Consider the following 18,318-nt stretch of genomic DNA (forward strand, 5'->3'; position numbering starts at 1 on the left):
CTAATCAGGAATCGCATGTAGAGGCCACGGAAAGAAAATACCAGTTAACTAAGAAAACGTTCTAATTATCATTTCAGTCCGTGGGTTAATGTATGGACAAAACATAATACAGTTATTTCGACACATGGACAATTGAGGTTTATTTTGTATTGAACAATACTATATACTTATTGCTGGCTTACTGTGATGGATATTATTACAGAACATTGCGGTGCATCTGCAACAATCAACTACGCTTGTTGCTTCAGTCCTAAGACTAATTACGAAATCACTGACTCGCCAGCGGGCGTATTCACTGAGATGGTACAAAATGGCTGTTATACATAATAGCTGTCACATTTAATTGTTTTACGAATTAATTATAAGATTATACTTGTTGATATTAAGCAATAATGTGCATTAGATAGCGTTTAATATGCATACCAGTCCAAACGCCTTGCATAAGCATTACTCTAAGTCCAATGGTTTAACCAATGCCACCACCACCACCCTTCATTCTTATATCCAGCTAAAATTCAAACACGCTGTCGACACACCTCAGCTATGTGAGCTGTTGGTCCAGGACAGTTAGTTGTTAGTAGAAACCGGTAAATTGATGCTAACCCAATATCTTCCACCTTTACGTCCGACGACTCTACCACTACATCACCAGTAGACTAACTGTAATATCCTCTGCATACAGAGATAATGTTTCAAATATTGCAAGGAATGTTCTAGATTTGATGATCAATTAACAATTCTTTAACCACAGCCACATTGATAATATTTTTACTAAAAAAACCTAAACTATTTTTTATTATTTAAAGAAATAACCTTCAGCCTGGTTGTAGGCAGGTCTTATGGACATATTTAAAAGGTGGTCAACACCAGACCCAGACATTGAAATTAGCCGTCAACAATTATATACATGTAAAAGCAATCTCCTGTTTAAGCTATTATAAGCATTATATACACCAGAAACACATGGTGTACAAACATTAATATTCTAAGCAAGACACTTGTATTAAAAAAAAACACAGAAAAAAGACACTTTTTAGCAGGGGACATATTTAAAAGTGTAGACTGTCATTTGTTAATAAATATAATTATTAATAATGCGCTTTAAAATGCATATCTAGCTGTGGTATAACGTGCTCATTAAAATTAAACTAATGAAATGCATGACATTTTATTTCCATCTGACATCAAAATATAATTTCCATCCGACACCAAAACTATGTCCCTATAGAATTAATGTATTAATGAATGAATTAATGTTAACGACATCCCAGCACGAACAATACATCGGGTATTGGGTGTCAAACTATTGTAAATGCAAAAACATATTTTTTATGATCAACAGTTATATAAAAATTCAACAGTTAAATTAAATGACAGTGTAAAGAAATGTGCAAAAATACAAATATCACAGACCGATTAAATAAAACAATTAGAGTAAAAGGCAGTATCATGTAGAAACTGTACAATAAGTTCTGGATGGAATCGAAATGATTCCATCACATTTCTCTGACCAAATATACCTTTTCGAGTTTCTTTCAAATACATACAATCCACCAAAATGTGGTACACCGTCAGAGTACACTGACAGTATTCACACTGAGGTGGAGGATCCTTCTTCAAAATAAATGAATGGGTCAAGTATGTATGACCGATGCGACCGCGACAAAATACTATTTCATCCTTCCTGCACTGTCTATAGGAGGACTGCCACTCTCCCAAGACTGGCTTAATAGAATGAAGCTTGTTCACAATTGCACCGTCCCAATCATATTGCCACGTCGAAAAGATAAATTGGTTAATACAATATAAAATCGCATAAGGCACACCAACCCTGGCATGAGGCAAATCCAAAGCAGACTGGCAGCTGAATCTGCCTTTTCATTACCCCTGATGACAACATGACTGGGCATCCGGCAAAATACAATATCTTTATTGGCAAAGGATAAAATGACACACTTTCGTATCACCATCCCAATTAAGGGATGGTCCAGCTTCATATTACACAAAGCTTGGAGACACAAAAGTGAGTGGGTAAAAATAATAAATTTGGATCCACTAGAATCCTTTGTTTCTTCCAAGGCTTTAATGACTGCCCAAACTTCAGCACTACAAATTGATGCCGAGTCATGGAAAGTGTTCTGTCAGATGGAAAACCTGTAGCACAAGCCGCATAATTCCCTTCATGTGATCCGTCTGTATACAGAGGAATGTAATCACGGTACTTGTCTTGGAATTTCCATGAACAACGGTTTATAAACAACAGAATCTGTACGAACTTTCTTCAGATGCGAAAGATCAAACCCAATTTTAGGTGGTGTAATACACCAAGGTGGTAAAACAAAATATGAAGGAGTTTCCAAAGTGTCAGTTAAATCAATGTTGGAAAGCGATAAAAACCGCTGAATTTGAAGACCAAATGTACGAATAGCATTTGGCCTTGCATCAAACAATTTCTTATAGTTGTTGTCAAACACCTCATTATGTGTAGGATGCGTTGGTAAAGATTTAATCTGGGTAGCATATTGCAGAGAAAACTTTGCACGTCTAGCACCCAAACAAGGTTTGTGTGCATCAACGTACAGGCCCTCTACAAGAGATGTTCTAAATGCACCAAGCCAAAGCCTATGTCCCTGGTTGTGTATAGGATCTAGCATATGCAAGTAAGACTTGCGTGCTGAACCATATACAATGCATCCATAATCTAGTTTTGATCTTTCAAGAGATCTATGCAGACGGAGCATAACCTTTCAGTGTGCTCCCCATTCAGTATTACCAATAACTTTTAAAACATTGAGAGCTTTTAAGCCCTTCTTTTTAACATATTTAAGATGGGACACAAAATATAACTTCCTGTCAAAGGTAACCCCCAGAAAGTTGGTCTCCCCCACAACTGGAATTGGATTTTTGTCCAGAAACAACTGTGGATCTAAGTGGAGACCTATTTTCTGGCCGATATGCATACACACCGTTTTTGCCCTTGAGAATCTAACGCCAATGTCAGTTGCCCATTGATGAAGTTTATTCAAACAAAGCTGCAACTTACATTCAATGATACTCATATTGGACGATCGACAGCAAATCTGAAAATCATCGACATATAACGAGCAATCCACACCAGGTCCCCTGCGCGTGCTGTAACCTCACCGTGGTGCAGGGGTGTAACATTCTCTTTGAGAATGGCCAATACAGCACAAATTGAAGTTTAGAGTAAAATTCGGTGTCCGTAAAATTCTGTGATATTTGTATTTGTATTTTTGCACAGTTCTTTACACTGTTTTTGTTTAAACCTTGAATTTTTATATTGATCATCACTTTATTTATTTGCATTACCATAGTTTGACACCCAATAGCCGATGTATTTTTCGTGCTGGGGTGTCGTTAAACATTCATTCATTCATTCATTCATTCATTCATTCATTCATTCATTCATTCATTCATTCTACACCAGGTGTTAAACACTGGATGATGTTGTTAATTTTAGCAGAAAATAAAGTTACCAACAGGTTACTACCTTGAGGCACACGCATCTCCTGTGGGTGAATGTTGGACAAAGTCGACCCCACCCGGACTTTAAAAGATATATCTTTTAAAAGTTGAGTAATAAAAACAGGAACTCGATCTCTTAGTCCCCATGCCATGGAGGTCGTTTAAAATCCCATACTTCCACGTGGTATCATACGCTTTCTCCAAATCAAAAAACACTGAAATCAAGTGCTGATTACAGATGAAAACTTCCCTATAAAACGTTTCAAACCTAACAAGATGATCAACCATGCTACGTCTAGATCTGAACCCACATTGCACGTTAGTACGCAATTTATGTGATTCAAGATACCAGACAAGTCTATGATTGATCATTCGTTCCATGGTTTTACAAATGCAACTTGTCAAAGCGATATGGCGATAACTAGTAGGACTGGTTGGATCCTTAAATGTTTCAATAACTGATAAGGAATTTCATCTGGCCCTACTGAAGTATCATGGGCTCTACTAAGAGCATCCTGCAATTCCTCCATAGAGAAACGCCTGTTGTACATGTAAGCATTTTCAGATGAAAATATTAATGGACTGCTGTTCATCTTTACTTCTAACAGATGTAAATGCATCTGTACTGAACGTTATGAGAAACGTTGTCTGCCAATGCACTGGCAATAGCACGATGAGATGTAACATCCGTATCATTGACAGACAAATGATGAACTGTATTACTGGATTATTTACCTTTGATTTTACGGATCCTATTCGAGACAGATTTTACTGCTGTTTGTGAATTCAACTTGGGGACAAACGTTCTCCAAGATCATTTCCTACTCTGTCTACTCTGTATGTGAGCCTTGGACATTCGCGTGAATAAGCAACATGTTGGCCGTTGCAGTTTGTACATACCATATCATTTTGATATTCCTTGCTCATGTCAACCTGTTACGACATGTATTCTGCCCATGACTAAACTTTTGACACTTAAAGCATCTCAAAGGATTGGGTATGACAGGTACAACAGGTATGTTTAAATATCCTGCTTGTGTCGATTTTGGGAGAGTTGGCGCATTAAACGTCAAAACCAAAGTGTTTGTCGGAACAAGGTCATTATTCCGATGAACACTTATTCGTTTGAGCAACACAACATCCTGTGAGGCAAGATTTGTACAAATCTCGTCCTCTCTTACTCCCTCCAAGTCTCTACAATGGATCACTTCCTTAGAAGAATTAAGGGAGGAATGTGGTGAAACCTCAAATGGCACATTGCATAAGAATTTCGATTTAAGAAGATTCTTAGAATGACTCTCAGTAGCGCACTCCACCAACACAGAGCCATTCCGCAGTTTCTTGATTGTTTTCAGCTCTCCAGCTAGCCCTTGTAAACCCTTTTCAATAGCAAATGGAGATAATTTCCGCAAGGCCCCATCTACGGATGATCCGATAACAAGGAACCGTGGCCAAGTTTTGCCAGAAATTACCTTGGATTTGTTTACATTCAAATTCGTAGACTCAAGAGTCCGAAATCTCGGTGTGGACCCGCTTGAGGGCCCCATCAGAAGTAATTACGCTGTGTTTAGCCATAATAAGAGCTCAAATATTCATCAACCATGTCCTCACCCACCACGGAGTCTAACAAGGGGACATGATGTTGCGGATAACCAGCAGACATTCATGCCAGGGATACATGGTTGATATACTCAGGCAATAAAAAATCAAATCACCTGATTGACCCTAGCAACCTCCCAAAGAGCAACAAATACAAATGACCATTGAAACAATGTTTTTTCTTGACAAAAATAAACAAAACAAAGGATATTTGCTCTCAAGTTTGGCGTGACCAGCCGATTGATCAGGTCGGGCCTCCCTGACCACCCGTCTGGCTGAACTCCAGGCAAAAGTGATGTGTTGCCAGAAAACATACCTGTAGATATGTCCCAACTCAACCACCAGGATCCCGTCATCCAGCATTACGAGATGCACCTCACGGTCAACAAGGTGACCCAAAAGGGGAGTTGTGCTGTATTGGCCATTCTCAAAGAGAATGCTACACCCCTGCACCACGGTGAATTTACAGCACACGCAGGGGATGTCCCTGTATAAGACAAGGGGTTAATCAGAGAAGTGAGTTAGTTCATCTAGATTTCAAACTTGTTTCTTAGTTATGAAAACAAACATTGGTTAATCAAAGTTCCCTTATATACTTTTGATAGAATGTTGCTTTGATTCTGTCAAGTTGGCACTTTTAATTTCTATCAATGTCCGATACTATTTAAACTTCACTTAGTCAAAATGGGTTAATTAAGGATTGTATTATGCATGGTATTAATGCAGTAAGTCGTCATGTGATAGAAGAAACCAGACTGTACAAAGGGTAAGATGTAGTCTAAATATGTTAACATATTCTGTACAGAAATAATGTTGTCTTAAACGCAGTAAAGGATTCATCCATATGATATCAAACACAATACAATGATAATTAGCCTATCATACCAACTATATTATTTGTATCTACAAAAATTACTCACCCAGATTCAAACTAGAACGTACTTGCACTTAATATAGATCTGATATGAGCTGCTTTCATTCTGTAATCGAGTAACGATTTAACTAAGTTGGCTACACTATTTGTTTTGTTTGTATGGGTTTTTTTCCCATAGCAATGGAGTGCTGAATCAAAAGGACACCCACAGTAGTCCAAAGTACACTAACATTCACTAAAAAAGGCAATGTTCCTCCAGAAGCATGCGACTGACAATATATCAGACCTTCTGTGCTAAAATAATATAACTTCACTGGGACTCCCTAAAAAAGAAAAACAAAACGTTACCATAGGCATTGTCACAATTCGTATCTATGCCAAATCTGAACAACAAGGACGTAACTCATGACCAGGTCCGTTTTTCCGCACAATGCAGATTCGAATGGACATTTGGCAAAATAGTGGTTGATTCCATGAATCTCCATCTAGTATCCCGCCCACAGGAGAACAGCCATTCCAAGGAGATCCCCTACTGGAAATTGTATAACTCCTGCACCGGAGTCAAAGAGATGTTTCCACAAGATTGTGACAGCTACCGTGAAGCACTTGGGTGCGTTTTGTCTGTAGGTGGACTGTCACTTCCTAGGATGATACAACCTTTCTGTGTTCAGGAGAAACACTACTGCCATTGTGGGGCACTTTGAATTTTTGCAGAAACGGTGTAACACTCCTAAAGCCCTTCTGATGAATCCAAGTCTGACATTTCTTCATTCACGATTTACACGATTGCCGATTGGTCAAATGGAAAACAATTTTTAAATTGTGTCTATCGAGATCCACTGAGAGTGATCTAGATCAAAAATGGACAAAGTCTTAGTATATAAGCTGTCCCACCCTCCCACAAGAATGATTTTAGTAAATAAGTTCAGTTTGGTTTCACATAAGCAGAAAACTAAAGGTGTTTGGAAATGCCAAAACAATTTGGAAAACAATCGGCTCAGAAATAAATGACTTTTAGTAAATTCCATAGTTGAAAACGGCGTTCCCTGTGGGGAAGGACTATAGGTTGTATGAAATATACAAAGAGGCATAAATAATGCTGATCTTATCTTATAGAAGTATTATGGCATCTATACTGACATGCAGACAAATGGTATATTGGTAACAACTGAAAGAAAATATTGTTTAAACTGGGAATTTTATTTCATAAAATGTGGTTTAAAAAAAACAAAAAAACCCAAACATAACTAGGTTTTTGGCAATAAAACAGCAATGTGTTTAACATTACTTACAGTGGCATATTAACAAAATAGAGAAAACACAGAAAACACAGAAAACACACACAATTATTGTCATTATAGGGAGACGAGAGCAAGGAAAACGATTTACATATGCAATGCTGTGTTGTTGCAATAAACACCCAGGTTGTGCTTTTTGCCGAAAACTCATTTTATTCCATTCTTTTCTGATTTGAACAAAATCCTATTTCACTTACAGTTTTTACCAATATGTCATTTGTCTGCATACTTATATATACATGTGCATTGCGTTGTTTATGCCTATCAGTATAGATTATCCCCAGAATGTAAAGATGTAGTTCGTGAAGAGAACACATATAAGTTATTACAATTATATTTTGTTTCCCTTCCAATATATGACGGTAATTCCAATGTGTGTAATAGTTTAATATACGTTCTGACATTCTATAATTTCGTAAATATAAATTTATTTCCCAACAATACAATACACATCAACATAAATGTTAATCCAAAATGAATATATAAATATAATGTTTTATAAGATGTTTTATACTTGAGTGTTTGTTGTGAAGTGTTTGCTTTGGGGGTTTTTTCACAGTCAGATGTATTGCATTTGAGTAGACTAATTTGATGTATATCTTACTGGTTACAAATTCAGAATAGTTCCATTTATTCACATTATCGCAAGAGGTCTGTGTTTATTACTTTTTCAAAATGTGCAAACTTTACATATGGTTTGCAGTGTGCAAACACTTGCAGTAAGCGAAAATGTGTTGGAACCTCGTCTTGTGATCACGTAACTGGAAAATGTGACAATGGCTGTGATCTAGGATATCAGAGTGAAGATTGTACTACGAGTATGTATTCAATATTAGACCGTGGGCTCCCTATAAGACATATAATGCCAGTAGAGTTTACTATGAGTATGTATTCAAGATATTACACACATTACACATATCAAAAGATTGTATAACAATATATATTCAAGACACTGCACACGTTACACATAGTAGATTGTGCAACGAGTATGTATTCACGATATTACAATATCAGTAGATGTACAACGAGTATGTATTCAGGATATTACACATAGCAGATTGTACAACGAGTATGTATTCAAGATATTACCCACATTACGCATGTCATTAGCTTGTATAACTTTGGTGTTTGCTGCGTCAATATCTATATACGGTAGGTCTGTTATGTAGGTGTATTATATTGATACACATTACATTATCCAAATCGTATTTAATAAGTATTTGTGTTACCTTAAAACACAGGAAATTGTGTATGCTTTGCCGCATGTTTTACTTGTTTTTATGTTGTTTGTTTGTTTGGTTTGGATTGTTTAATGGTTGCTTGTTTGTTTCTTTGAGTGTTTTATTGGGGGATGGTTAAGGGACAGTATGTTGCTCAGCTGCATCATGTTTTTCTCATTATAATCGAAGAAGGAGTATAAATACTCATTACAAGGCGGTATGTATAAAATACGTAGATGTGTCGTTAAACCAATTTCTTTTCGTTCTTTGCTGTTTTCAGTTTGTCTGTCTGGAAAATACGGTTACAACTGTAACGTGTCCTGTGAGGAGAGAAAATGTTCTGGAAACTCGACGTGTGACAGAAATAATGGAGAATGTGTCAATGGCTGCTTGAAAGGCTGGGAGTTACCAGACTGTATCACAGGTATGTGTAATGCATTTTTTTAATAACATTGTATAATTATCGGGCGCCTCCTTTATGTCGTTAACAATTACCAGTTGCCACTCGCTAAAGTTCGTAATGAGTGAAAAACGTTTCATTCGAGACGTAAACGTAATACCAACTGTTAAGTCGTTTATTATCCTCTTTGTCTCGTTGTATCGAGGCTGTGGGATCTAATAACACATAATTAACCACAGTATTGACTTATTTGATTGTTATTTGGCATATCCTATTCTACACCAACGCGTTACACACGCAGTGTTTAAATATACAATACCAACATGTAAACCACAGCACAACATTGGATTATTTCACTTACAACTATGATTAAATGTTCAGTAAAAAATACTGGATCATGGCTTGTATATCTACAGAATGTCGACACCATACGTTTGGATCTAGCTGCTTGTTCAGTTGTACTGAACGGCACTGTAAGGGAGACAAGTCAAGCTGTGATGTCCAAGATGGGGTTTGTCAAGATGGCTGTCAGCCAGGCTGGACGAATGCAAATTGCACTGAGAGTAAGTGAAACGTTTGTAACTATTAATCATTTTAGTTGACCACCTAATCCAAATATGCTTCGAAAGTTTTGGATAGCATTTATTGTTCACAGTGAGTAACCATGTTGCATCATGGTCTAAGGTGAGCGGTGTACCTGCCAATCATAGCAGCATGTAGCACTGGAGGTTATTTATATTACTGAGGTCTAACTGTCCATTATAGTCAGATTCAATTTTTCTGTGTAATTCATCTGGTTAATACCTCAGATGCACAAACTGTTAGTCGCAAATGTAACCAAATTAATTTACCTTTCTTTTTCAATAATAATAATAACTTTATTTAACGAGGGTCACAGGTTTAACACAAGCTAATCTTCCACCGGGCCCTCCGCAATGCGTTGAAACATTGGTAAGGGAAATAATAAATAGATGTATATACTACACTACTGCAATAAGTGTATGCAAAAGACGTTGCTAGAGATACACATAAAACAATCCTAAACTACGAAACTATAAAACAGTACTACTTATAATAATATATTTTAAACCTCTTATTTGACAGACACCTGTTAAATGTGCAATATTAACATTAGACACACTAAACATACAAAAATTAAACAAAACCCAAAGAAACAAAAAACCCACAACTATACAACCAAGTAGACTTTCATGGTATTGCTTCAAGTTTTGTTGGAAGCTCGTAACTGACGTTTGGTGAATAGTATCAAGCGGAATTGTATCCTTATCTGTACACCCGAGTAACTTAATGACCTTTTATATAGTGCAGTGTGTGACCTTGGCAACTGAACTTTGTAATTGCCAGTGGATGTTTCAGATATTGGTGTTAGAAGAGATGTAATATATCTGGATAAATACCTTTTAGTACATTATACGCAATGATTTCGATGTCGTATTTTCATTCTGTCAAGAAAAGGTTTATTTTCCTGAAAATAAACTAGTAAACATAGTAACTGATAATTTAAATTGAATTAATTGCTCACGGTTAACCAGGTATATTCCCAATGTTATTTGGATATTGATGGTCATACTGTGGTTAAAAGCCAAACAATTCCAGTAAATGTAAACGTATTTGATATGCAATTTCTTTAATGTATACATTTTATATTTTTTTCTGTTTAGAATGTGACGATAGTTCGTATGGTCCTGGTTGTGTATTTAAATGTTACAGGAGACATTGCCTGAATAAAGCAGTCAGCTGTAATCGTCTTGACGGATCGTGTGGAGGAGAATGTGAGAACAACTACAACGGAATCGACTGTACAGGTATGAAATAATTACAATGGGAATGTGTTCATTTGTCACGATTTGTTTTTATGAATGTCAAATATATTTGACAGGTTTACATTTTTGAATATAATATTTGTGAGGTGTATTAATGAAATTAAAATGTACATCGCATTAAAACATTTTGCCCTCCCTATATATATACACAGACAGACATAAATATAGATAGATAGATAGATAGATAGATAGATAGTATATATACACAGACAGACATAAATATAGATAGATAGATAGATAGATAGATAGATAGATAGACAGACACATACATAGATGGATAGATAGACAAGAAATTTGATCTATATGCTTTAACAATATCAACACATAGTATTGAACCAAACAAATCAGTCAAGCGTCAGTATTTGCTATTCTCTTTGTCGAGATGTTGACTATTTTATTGGGAGAGTTCAGCATTTCCGTTATTGAAAAATAAAGTGAATATGAACTTGTTTGGCCATTATGGTTAGACAATATCAGTGCGACATGTAGAAACAAATCTTCCAATTAATATTCCACAAGAGGAGTTGGGCGAGTATGGAGGGGATATGACACAAGAACAAATATTTTGTAGCTTGAGAGTGTATGTTAATTAAAGTTATGAAGTTTTGCGAACATACTCTATACATTGTGTCTTATGGCAGTATCCTGCTGACTAACACCACCAAAGGTTGTATTGGCCTTCGCAGGCAAATTAATTTCAAAACTATGAATTTAAACGCTGACAACTGCCATAGTCACTTAGGCACAAACAATTGATATGGAAATTGCAGTATTTACTTAAAATGTATACCTGTATGCAATGATTCATGGTGCCATATCCAACACGCCATTCCTTTTCACATAGTTATATGGTCATTTAACTGCCAAACTCAAAGAATCCATTGGTAATCTGCGTTATTGAACTGACGTTGATTAAAAATAGCATTTCCACTTTTAGTGGGTAACTGACCAAAACAACCGATTTTGCTTGCGGTGCTTGTAAAATAGTGGTAATGGCAACTTTCAAATGATCACACAAAACCTTTATTTAAATCAACATAGATTATATTAATGTTGCCTGTGTTAACGTCGCATTACTGTATTGACATGCATATTGGTGACATAGTAAAATTTGCCTCCAAAATATATTTAATAAATGAAATTGATGTTTGCATTCTGTAATATAAAAAATATATAACTTTTAATAATATCAAAAACTTATTTATTTGTTAATTATTCACCCATATCGTGATAGCCCTGGCGATATATTGTTTCCCCCTACAATGGCAACATCCTGAGTTTGCTGACACGTGATAGTATTAGCAGTAAGCATAACAGAACTGTTAGCAATCATCACTGATTGCACAATATGCTGATTAAGTATATTTCTGTACAGTGAAAACTGAATAACAAAATGATGGTCAGGTTTGAAATCTAAATAAACAGGAAACATTTACATACCATTTTAGTGGTTACATTGTTGAATATAAAGACAAAATGGTGTAAGCTAAATCATTGAAAAAGAAAAAAAAACCCAGCATATTTCCTTCATTTCAAGAAACAAGGCTGCCACCACTACTAACCTTGTATAATACAAGTAAAACATTCACATAACATTTTAGTGGTTACATTTTTAATTAGATATCTGTTAGGGACAAAATATATGCCAAACATGCAAATCATGTATGTGCGAGCGCGTGTGTGTGTGCATTTCCCTAATTTGAAGAAACAAAGATATCACTACCACCATCTGTTACTAGGATACATTGTGACTGATCTTGATTCCAATTGCTGTGTGTATTTCCTAGCTGCCACTGGTCCCGAAAACAACAGGGATTCTATCACCATCATTGCTCTTGCCGTGGTCGCAGCTATACTATTTGTACTGCTTATTGTCAGTGTTTTGTGGTAAGTAACTTGGTGTCATTCAACAATTATGTACGTTTGTGCGAAGATACGATGAATGTCTTCTTTATAAACTATAACTCGTCTCGGAGGTGTAATGTTTCAGCCATTCTAAACTATTTTTTTCGTGTACTTTCCTTTGTTTACCCATAGCAGATACACTGTGTATGCTGGGGGTATCGTTACATATTTATTCATTCTTTCATGGTTTAGTTTATTAGCTTTAAGAATGGCTGTTACTGGGTTCATACCAATGGGTTTCAATGGCAAAACATGGAAGCTGCAAGCCTACTACACTAATCGTTTTCCTAGACAGACATTTTCTTTTTCATTTCAGATTATACATATCGTATGCGCTAATGCAATGTTGTGTCAGTTCTACTGATATTCATACAACAGTTTAAGCTCAGTCAATACATTGTGCAGTACGAAAGATTCTGTAGCGTTCAGATTTTTCTTTGTATAATTGTAGGCACTTTAGAAGTCGGAATTCTCAACGCAACAACGTCGCACGTCAATTTATTTCATCCACGTCACCTGATCGAACGGAAGCCGAGCCGAGTGGCGTTGACAGTGGGAGTGGCTATGTTAATGCAGGCCAAACCAATGAATATGAACAGCTCGATGTATTGAACTCGCCACAGAATGATTATGATAAAATAACAGGCGTTTAGATACATATAAATGACATACGTTTTTGTTTTATCCTGTTTTCTTTTGGGATTGTTGTTGTATTTGCCAAACATTGGCCAAATTGATGAGATTAGTATTTGGCGAGCTCTTGACAACAAAATATTACTATAAAATATTCAGAGGCTTATTAGATATTATATGGTCATGTAACAAATATATGGCAATTTTGTCTTACGTAGAATCAATAAGACTGCTGTTTTGGAATCAGCAGCACTTTGTACATAAAGTATGCTTCTCAAACCTTATTTACTTAAAATTCTGATTAAAGCCACATACCTCTTAGTCTATATTTGAGTGCATACAATATCAGCGTCTGTATATTAAATATGTTGCTGATCGTTCCAGTGTTTGTTTTAAGATTCAAACTTCATTTTGTGTCCTAATGAATTTTGCTTTCCTAAAACGAAATTATTTCAGTCAAACTCCTCTAAATCGGACACTCAAATGACCAAGTAAACAGTCCGGTTTTAAGAGGTATCTGGTTTAGAGAGGCTCTCTTCTGCACATATATTTAAAAAAGGGACCATGCAAAACGAACTGTTTTGAGGGAATTCCGGTTTACAGAGGGTCCGGTTTTGAGAGGTTTCACTGTAATTGAAAACATCTTACAATGTCTTGACACCCAATAGTCGATGTATTTTTCGTGCTGGGTGTCGTTAAACATTCGTGCATGCATTCATTCCTTACAATGTCATTAAACACAGGACAGTATCTTTAACACTTAATCACGCCTTAGCCCTTTTATCACCTATAAACAAGATAGGGCTCGAGAAAAGCCGAGCTACTAATATAATATCATTACTGTAAATACATGTTCATGTACCATTACGTTCCTGTGAGTGACCTACATAACAGTTGTAAATATGGGTTAGGTAGAATAAAATGTGTTTTGAATCACTTAACTATTCTCGTTTTTTTATAACTTTTACATTGTTCTCATTTTTAGTGATTGAACGCATTCTACAATGAATACCGGCAGACTCAGTTTAATCCCTCGTTTGGGTGTATTTATGAAACCGGTTTAACTTTAAGTGCACACTGAAACCGAATATAGACGCGCGGTCTGGTGTACGTGCTATGTTAACTCCTGCTCTAAGCTAAATGTTCATGATTTTTGCTTTTAAAAACGTTAATTCTAGAATTACTAATTGAACATGTGTGCTTAATAGCAAGGATATAGAACTAATTGTGAATAACAGTACATACAGTGGATTTGTGTTGTCATATACTATCATCTGATTTTGTGGATCATTAGTTAATGTTTTACCTTTACCACAGTTTGTCACCCAATAGCTGATGTATTTTTTTTCATGCTGGGGTGTCGTTAAACATCTGTTATCTCGCCTTCATGTACAATTCTTTAATTACATTGGTTGTTTGCCGTTGGACAAATCCCTTATACCCCTGTGGGCGGAGCCAAATTCTTTTATACCCCGTCTGTAATTTCCAACAGTTTCCAGCCACCCCAATTAATGCTAAAGCAATAATTAGATTATAAAAAGTGTTATTTTAATTAATATCTGTTTCAGACAATTTCGTATTACAAATATTTAAAGTTAAAAACTCGTTTATCGATGGAACTATTTTTCATCACTGGCAAGTGGTTTCGTTCGCGTCCGCGTGGTACGGCTCCGTTAATAAATTGTTAACAATTATTGTCTGGCGTTATTTTGATTATCTGGCTATATGCATGGGCGTACATATGGGGGGGGGGGGGGGGGTCGATGGGTTCGACCGAACCCGACCCCCCCCCCCCCCCCCCCTGAAATCGCTTTTTTTATAATTTAATATATCTGACATTATTATATTTACTCAACATAGAAATATATGCCAAATATCTCTGCAATCTATTTTGGAACCCCCCTTTTCAAAATCCTATGTATTGGAACCCCCCTTTTCAAAATTCTATGTACGCCCATGATATGGTTTAACATGTCGGGGTAACCGAACACTCAGAGGGTACATACAAAGTCATATACCCCTCGTGATGCTTCTACAACTTATAATCTTGTCTATTATATTCATAGCATTGTATGATGTAGTTATATATATATATATATGTCTGTGTATATGTAGGTTCGATTTCTACCGATGGACACTTGATTTTGTTTTAAAAATTATATCATTTCGTTATTACTTTGTGCTCCCACTGGAAATGTCAAATGTTTGAACTTGCTCACACTGTATATTACGTTATGTTTAATTTATCCCATGAACGATGGCTATGGCCTGGTCGAAATAAAGAATGAATGAAAGGAAATCTTGATCATTTACAAACTGGTTCATATATCAGTTAGCTGCCAAGCTGCTGTTGTTGTTTTGGGATTGTTTTTGTTGTTATATTTTGTATACCCACATAATGTGTTATATATTTATAGTCTGGAAGAAAATACTTATAAATATAACTTAGATTTTAAACTCTATTTGCGTGCCTATATCCTCCAAAGGTTTAGGTACTGAATATATCTAATGATTAGTGCCCGTAACAGAATCCGCCAAGGGCAACTTGTACACGGTTGTTTGGCTGCTCTATCATTTTAAAACGGGTGCCCCAAAAAGGTTTGTTTTGTTTAACGACACTACTAGATCACATTTTATATTAATCATCGGCATTTTGATGATAAATATTTGGTAATTGACGTATATTCTTAGAGAGGAAATCCGCTAAAAATATTCCACTGTTAGCAAGGGATCTTTTATATGCACCATCCCACAGACAGGATAGCACATACCACAGCCTTTGATATACCAGTCGTGGTGCACTGGCTAGAATGAGAAATAGCGCAATTTCCCCACCGACGGAGATCGATGCTAAACAGACCGCGCATCAAGCGAGCGTTTTTCTGAGCTACAATCCGTCCTTCGCCTCCACCATAAATGTTACGGCTCTGTCCACAAAATCCCACACAGGATACGACAAATAGAAATAACTTGAATATTGTATCACATCGCGGCCAGACTGAATACAAACAAAAACAAATAAGTGTGAGCAAACACTGGTTCTGGGTCATCTAATTTAAAGCAAACGTAAGACACACGATAGATGTAGGTGACGCATAAAGTTTTATTCGGGTAACTAAACTAGTCACACTTTCATTGGTCTCAGATATACTAAAACGCAATGGGTATTTCATTGAATAATGTAATATTAGAAGACATCATACTTGACGCACAGTAAATGCCTACTGAATCGACCAACGATGATAAAGAACTATGTGATACAATACAGAATGACTTAAATAGGTCAACCCAACGAGTGCCTGATCTACCTGTATCACAACGCGAAGTTGTAGCATTACATTGTTATACAAATAGTTGTTTTTAAGTGGACAGACCCTAGTTACAGCGAATGAGAATGCACACTAAGTTGCAGTGTTATACAAATGTTTTTTTTTTTTAAGCAATTGATGTCGATATTCATGGAGTCCACACAATGTTTAAAAAAGTAAAGTTTATTTTATTTAACAACGCCAGTAGAGCATACTGATCTTTTATCTTATCATCGGCTATTAGACGTCAAACATATGGTCATTATGGCACTGTTTTTAGAGGAAACCCGCTGTCGCCACATATGCTACTCTTTTTACGATAGGCAGCAAGGGATCTTTTATTTGCGCTTCCCACAAACAGGATAGCACAAACCATGGCCTTTGTTGAACCAGTTATGGATCACTGGTCGGTGCAAGTGGTTTACACCTACCTATTGAGCATTGCGGAGCACTCACTCAGGGTTTGGAGTCGGTATCTGGATTAAAAATCCCATGCCTCGATTGGGATCCGAACCCAGTACCTACCAGCCTGTAGACCGATGGTCCAACCACGTCGCCACCGAGGCCGGTCACACAATGTTTATATCACGTTGCTAATTTTCCAGACATCCCACTTCTGTACCCAAGTACGTGTATGTGCTGAATATGTTAACACCACCGCGATGTAGCAAACTGCTGGATCAAATGAAAATTCAAATAATAACTTACAGGTTTTTTTTATTATTATTATTATTATTAAAGCCACAAACATTTTACACAGAGACAAAGGCATTTTTGTTCGACATTACAAACATGGATGATGATGAAATGAATCTTGAAGCCGCAGTATTTCCATTTCGGGATGGGACTACTTGACATATACGTGCTCCTAGCTTGCTGCCAGTCGAGCTACACGGTACCAACTTACAGATTATTAATAAATCAATATTTCAATCGCAAATATTGTGAAGAATAATAACAAATGTATGATATTGTAACATACATGACTTTGTGTTTAAACATTGAACTTAACGGGGTTGACTCTTTTGGTTGCGTGTTTATGTCACGGTTTGGATTTATATGCATTCGTCTGTGTGTTCAGGGTGTAAATACAGAATGGAAACAAATAGTTTTAAATACACTGGTATCCGCTGTAGGTATCCATAGTAGGACAACAATTAGGACACTGCCAGTGTCTGCATAACAAGTGTGGACGGAATTATGAAAATACATGGTGAAAAGGTTTCAGGCCAGCTCATTTGGAATATTTCTATCGTCTTTGCCCTAATTTGAGGACATTCTTTAGCACTAGGAGAGGGGGCAGTTGCCCCCTGCGCGTGTCCCCCCCCCCCCCCACACACACACACTCCGTCTTGTATGTTTATGACAGTAGAAATAGATAACACTCGACGATTTAAACTTACCTATTTCCATTAGTAGCAATGAATATTTTATATGCACCATCCCACAGGCAGGATAATACATACCTCGACCTTTGCTGTACCAGACGTGGTGCACTGGTTGCAACGAGTAATAGCCCAAATGAGGCCACTGGCGGGAATCGAGCCCAAACCCGACTTCGCATCAGACGGACGTTTTACCACTGGGCTACGTTCCGCTCCTACCACACGATAGATGTGTCTGGTATGATAATATAGCCGTTTGCGTCGCAACAGGTGAAGTCATAGCGTCTGGCTTCACACAATCGGCTATTCTTGTACGAGGCACTCTTAGTGTCACTTGGCCCAGAAGCAGCCTTGTAAATATGGGTA

General features: G+C 36.7%; 2 protein-coding genes across 2 annotated transcripts; one reads left to right on the top strand and one right to left on the bottom strand.

The window, feature by feature from the left end:
* Window positions 1-4,409: 4,409 nt before the first annotated feature.
* LOC121387156 lies at window positions 4,410-5,033 on the bottom strand. Its single transcript, XM_041518182.1, has one exon. It carries the CDS (start codon window positions 5,031-5,033, stop codon window positions 4,410-4,412), a length of 624 nt encoding a protein of 207 aa, XP_041374116.1.
* Window positions 5,034-5,409: 376 nt separating this feature from the next.
* On the top strand, window positions 5,410-13,635 carry LOC121387157 (multiple epidermal growth factor-like domains protein 10). The gene is made up of 7 exons (XM_041518183.1): window positions 5,410-5,475; window positions 5,830-5,851; window positions 8,758-8,901; window positions 9,294-9,440; window positions 10,560-10,703; window positions 12,509-12,608; window positions 13,078-13,635. The coding sequence occupies exons 1-7, from the start codon at window positions 5,410-5,412 to the stop codon at window positions 13,277-13,279; spliced, it is 825 nt and encodes a 274-aa protein (XP_041374117.1). The 3' UTR covers window positions 13,280-13,635.
* Window positions 13,636-18,318: the final 4,683 nt, after the last annotated feature.

The sequence above is a fragment of the Gigantopelta aegis genome, chromosome 13 (genome assembly GCF_016097555.1).
Source record: "Gigantopelta aegis isolate Gae_Host chromosome 13, Gae_host_genome, whole genome shotgun sequence".
Lineage (NCBI taxonomy): Eukaryota > Metazoa > Mollusca > Gastropoda > Neomphalida > Peltospiridae > Gigantopelta > Gigantopelta aegis.

Coding starts and splice junctions, on each gene's coding strand:
- LOC121387156 (XM_041518182.1), bottom strand. CDS start 5,033: ATGGGGCCCTCAAGCGGGTCCACACCGAGATTTCGGACTCTTGAGTCT.
- LOC121387157 (XM_041518183.1), top strand. CDS start 5,410: ATGTCCCAACTCAACCACCAGGATCCCGTCATCCAGCATTACGAGATG. Junction 5,852..8,757: donor GAAACCAGACTGTACAAAGG/GTAAGATGTAGT, acceptor TGCTGTTTTCAG/TTTGTCTGTCTGGAAAATAC. Junction 9,441..10,559: donor GAATGCAAATTGCACTGAGA/GTAAGTGAAACG, acceptor TTTTCTGTTTAG/AATGTGACGATAGTTCGTAT.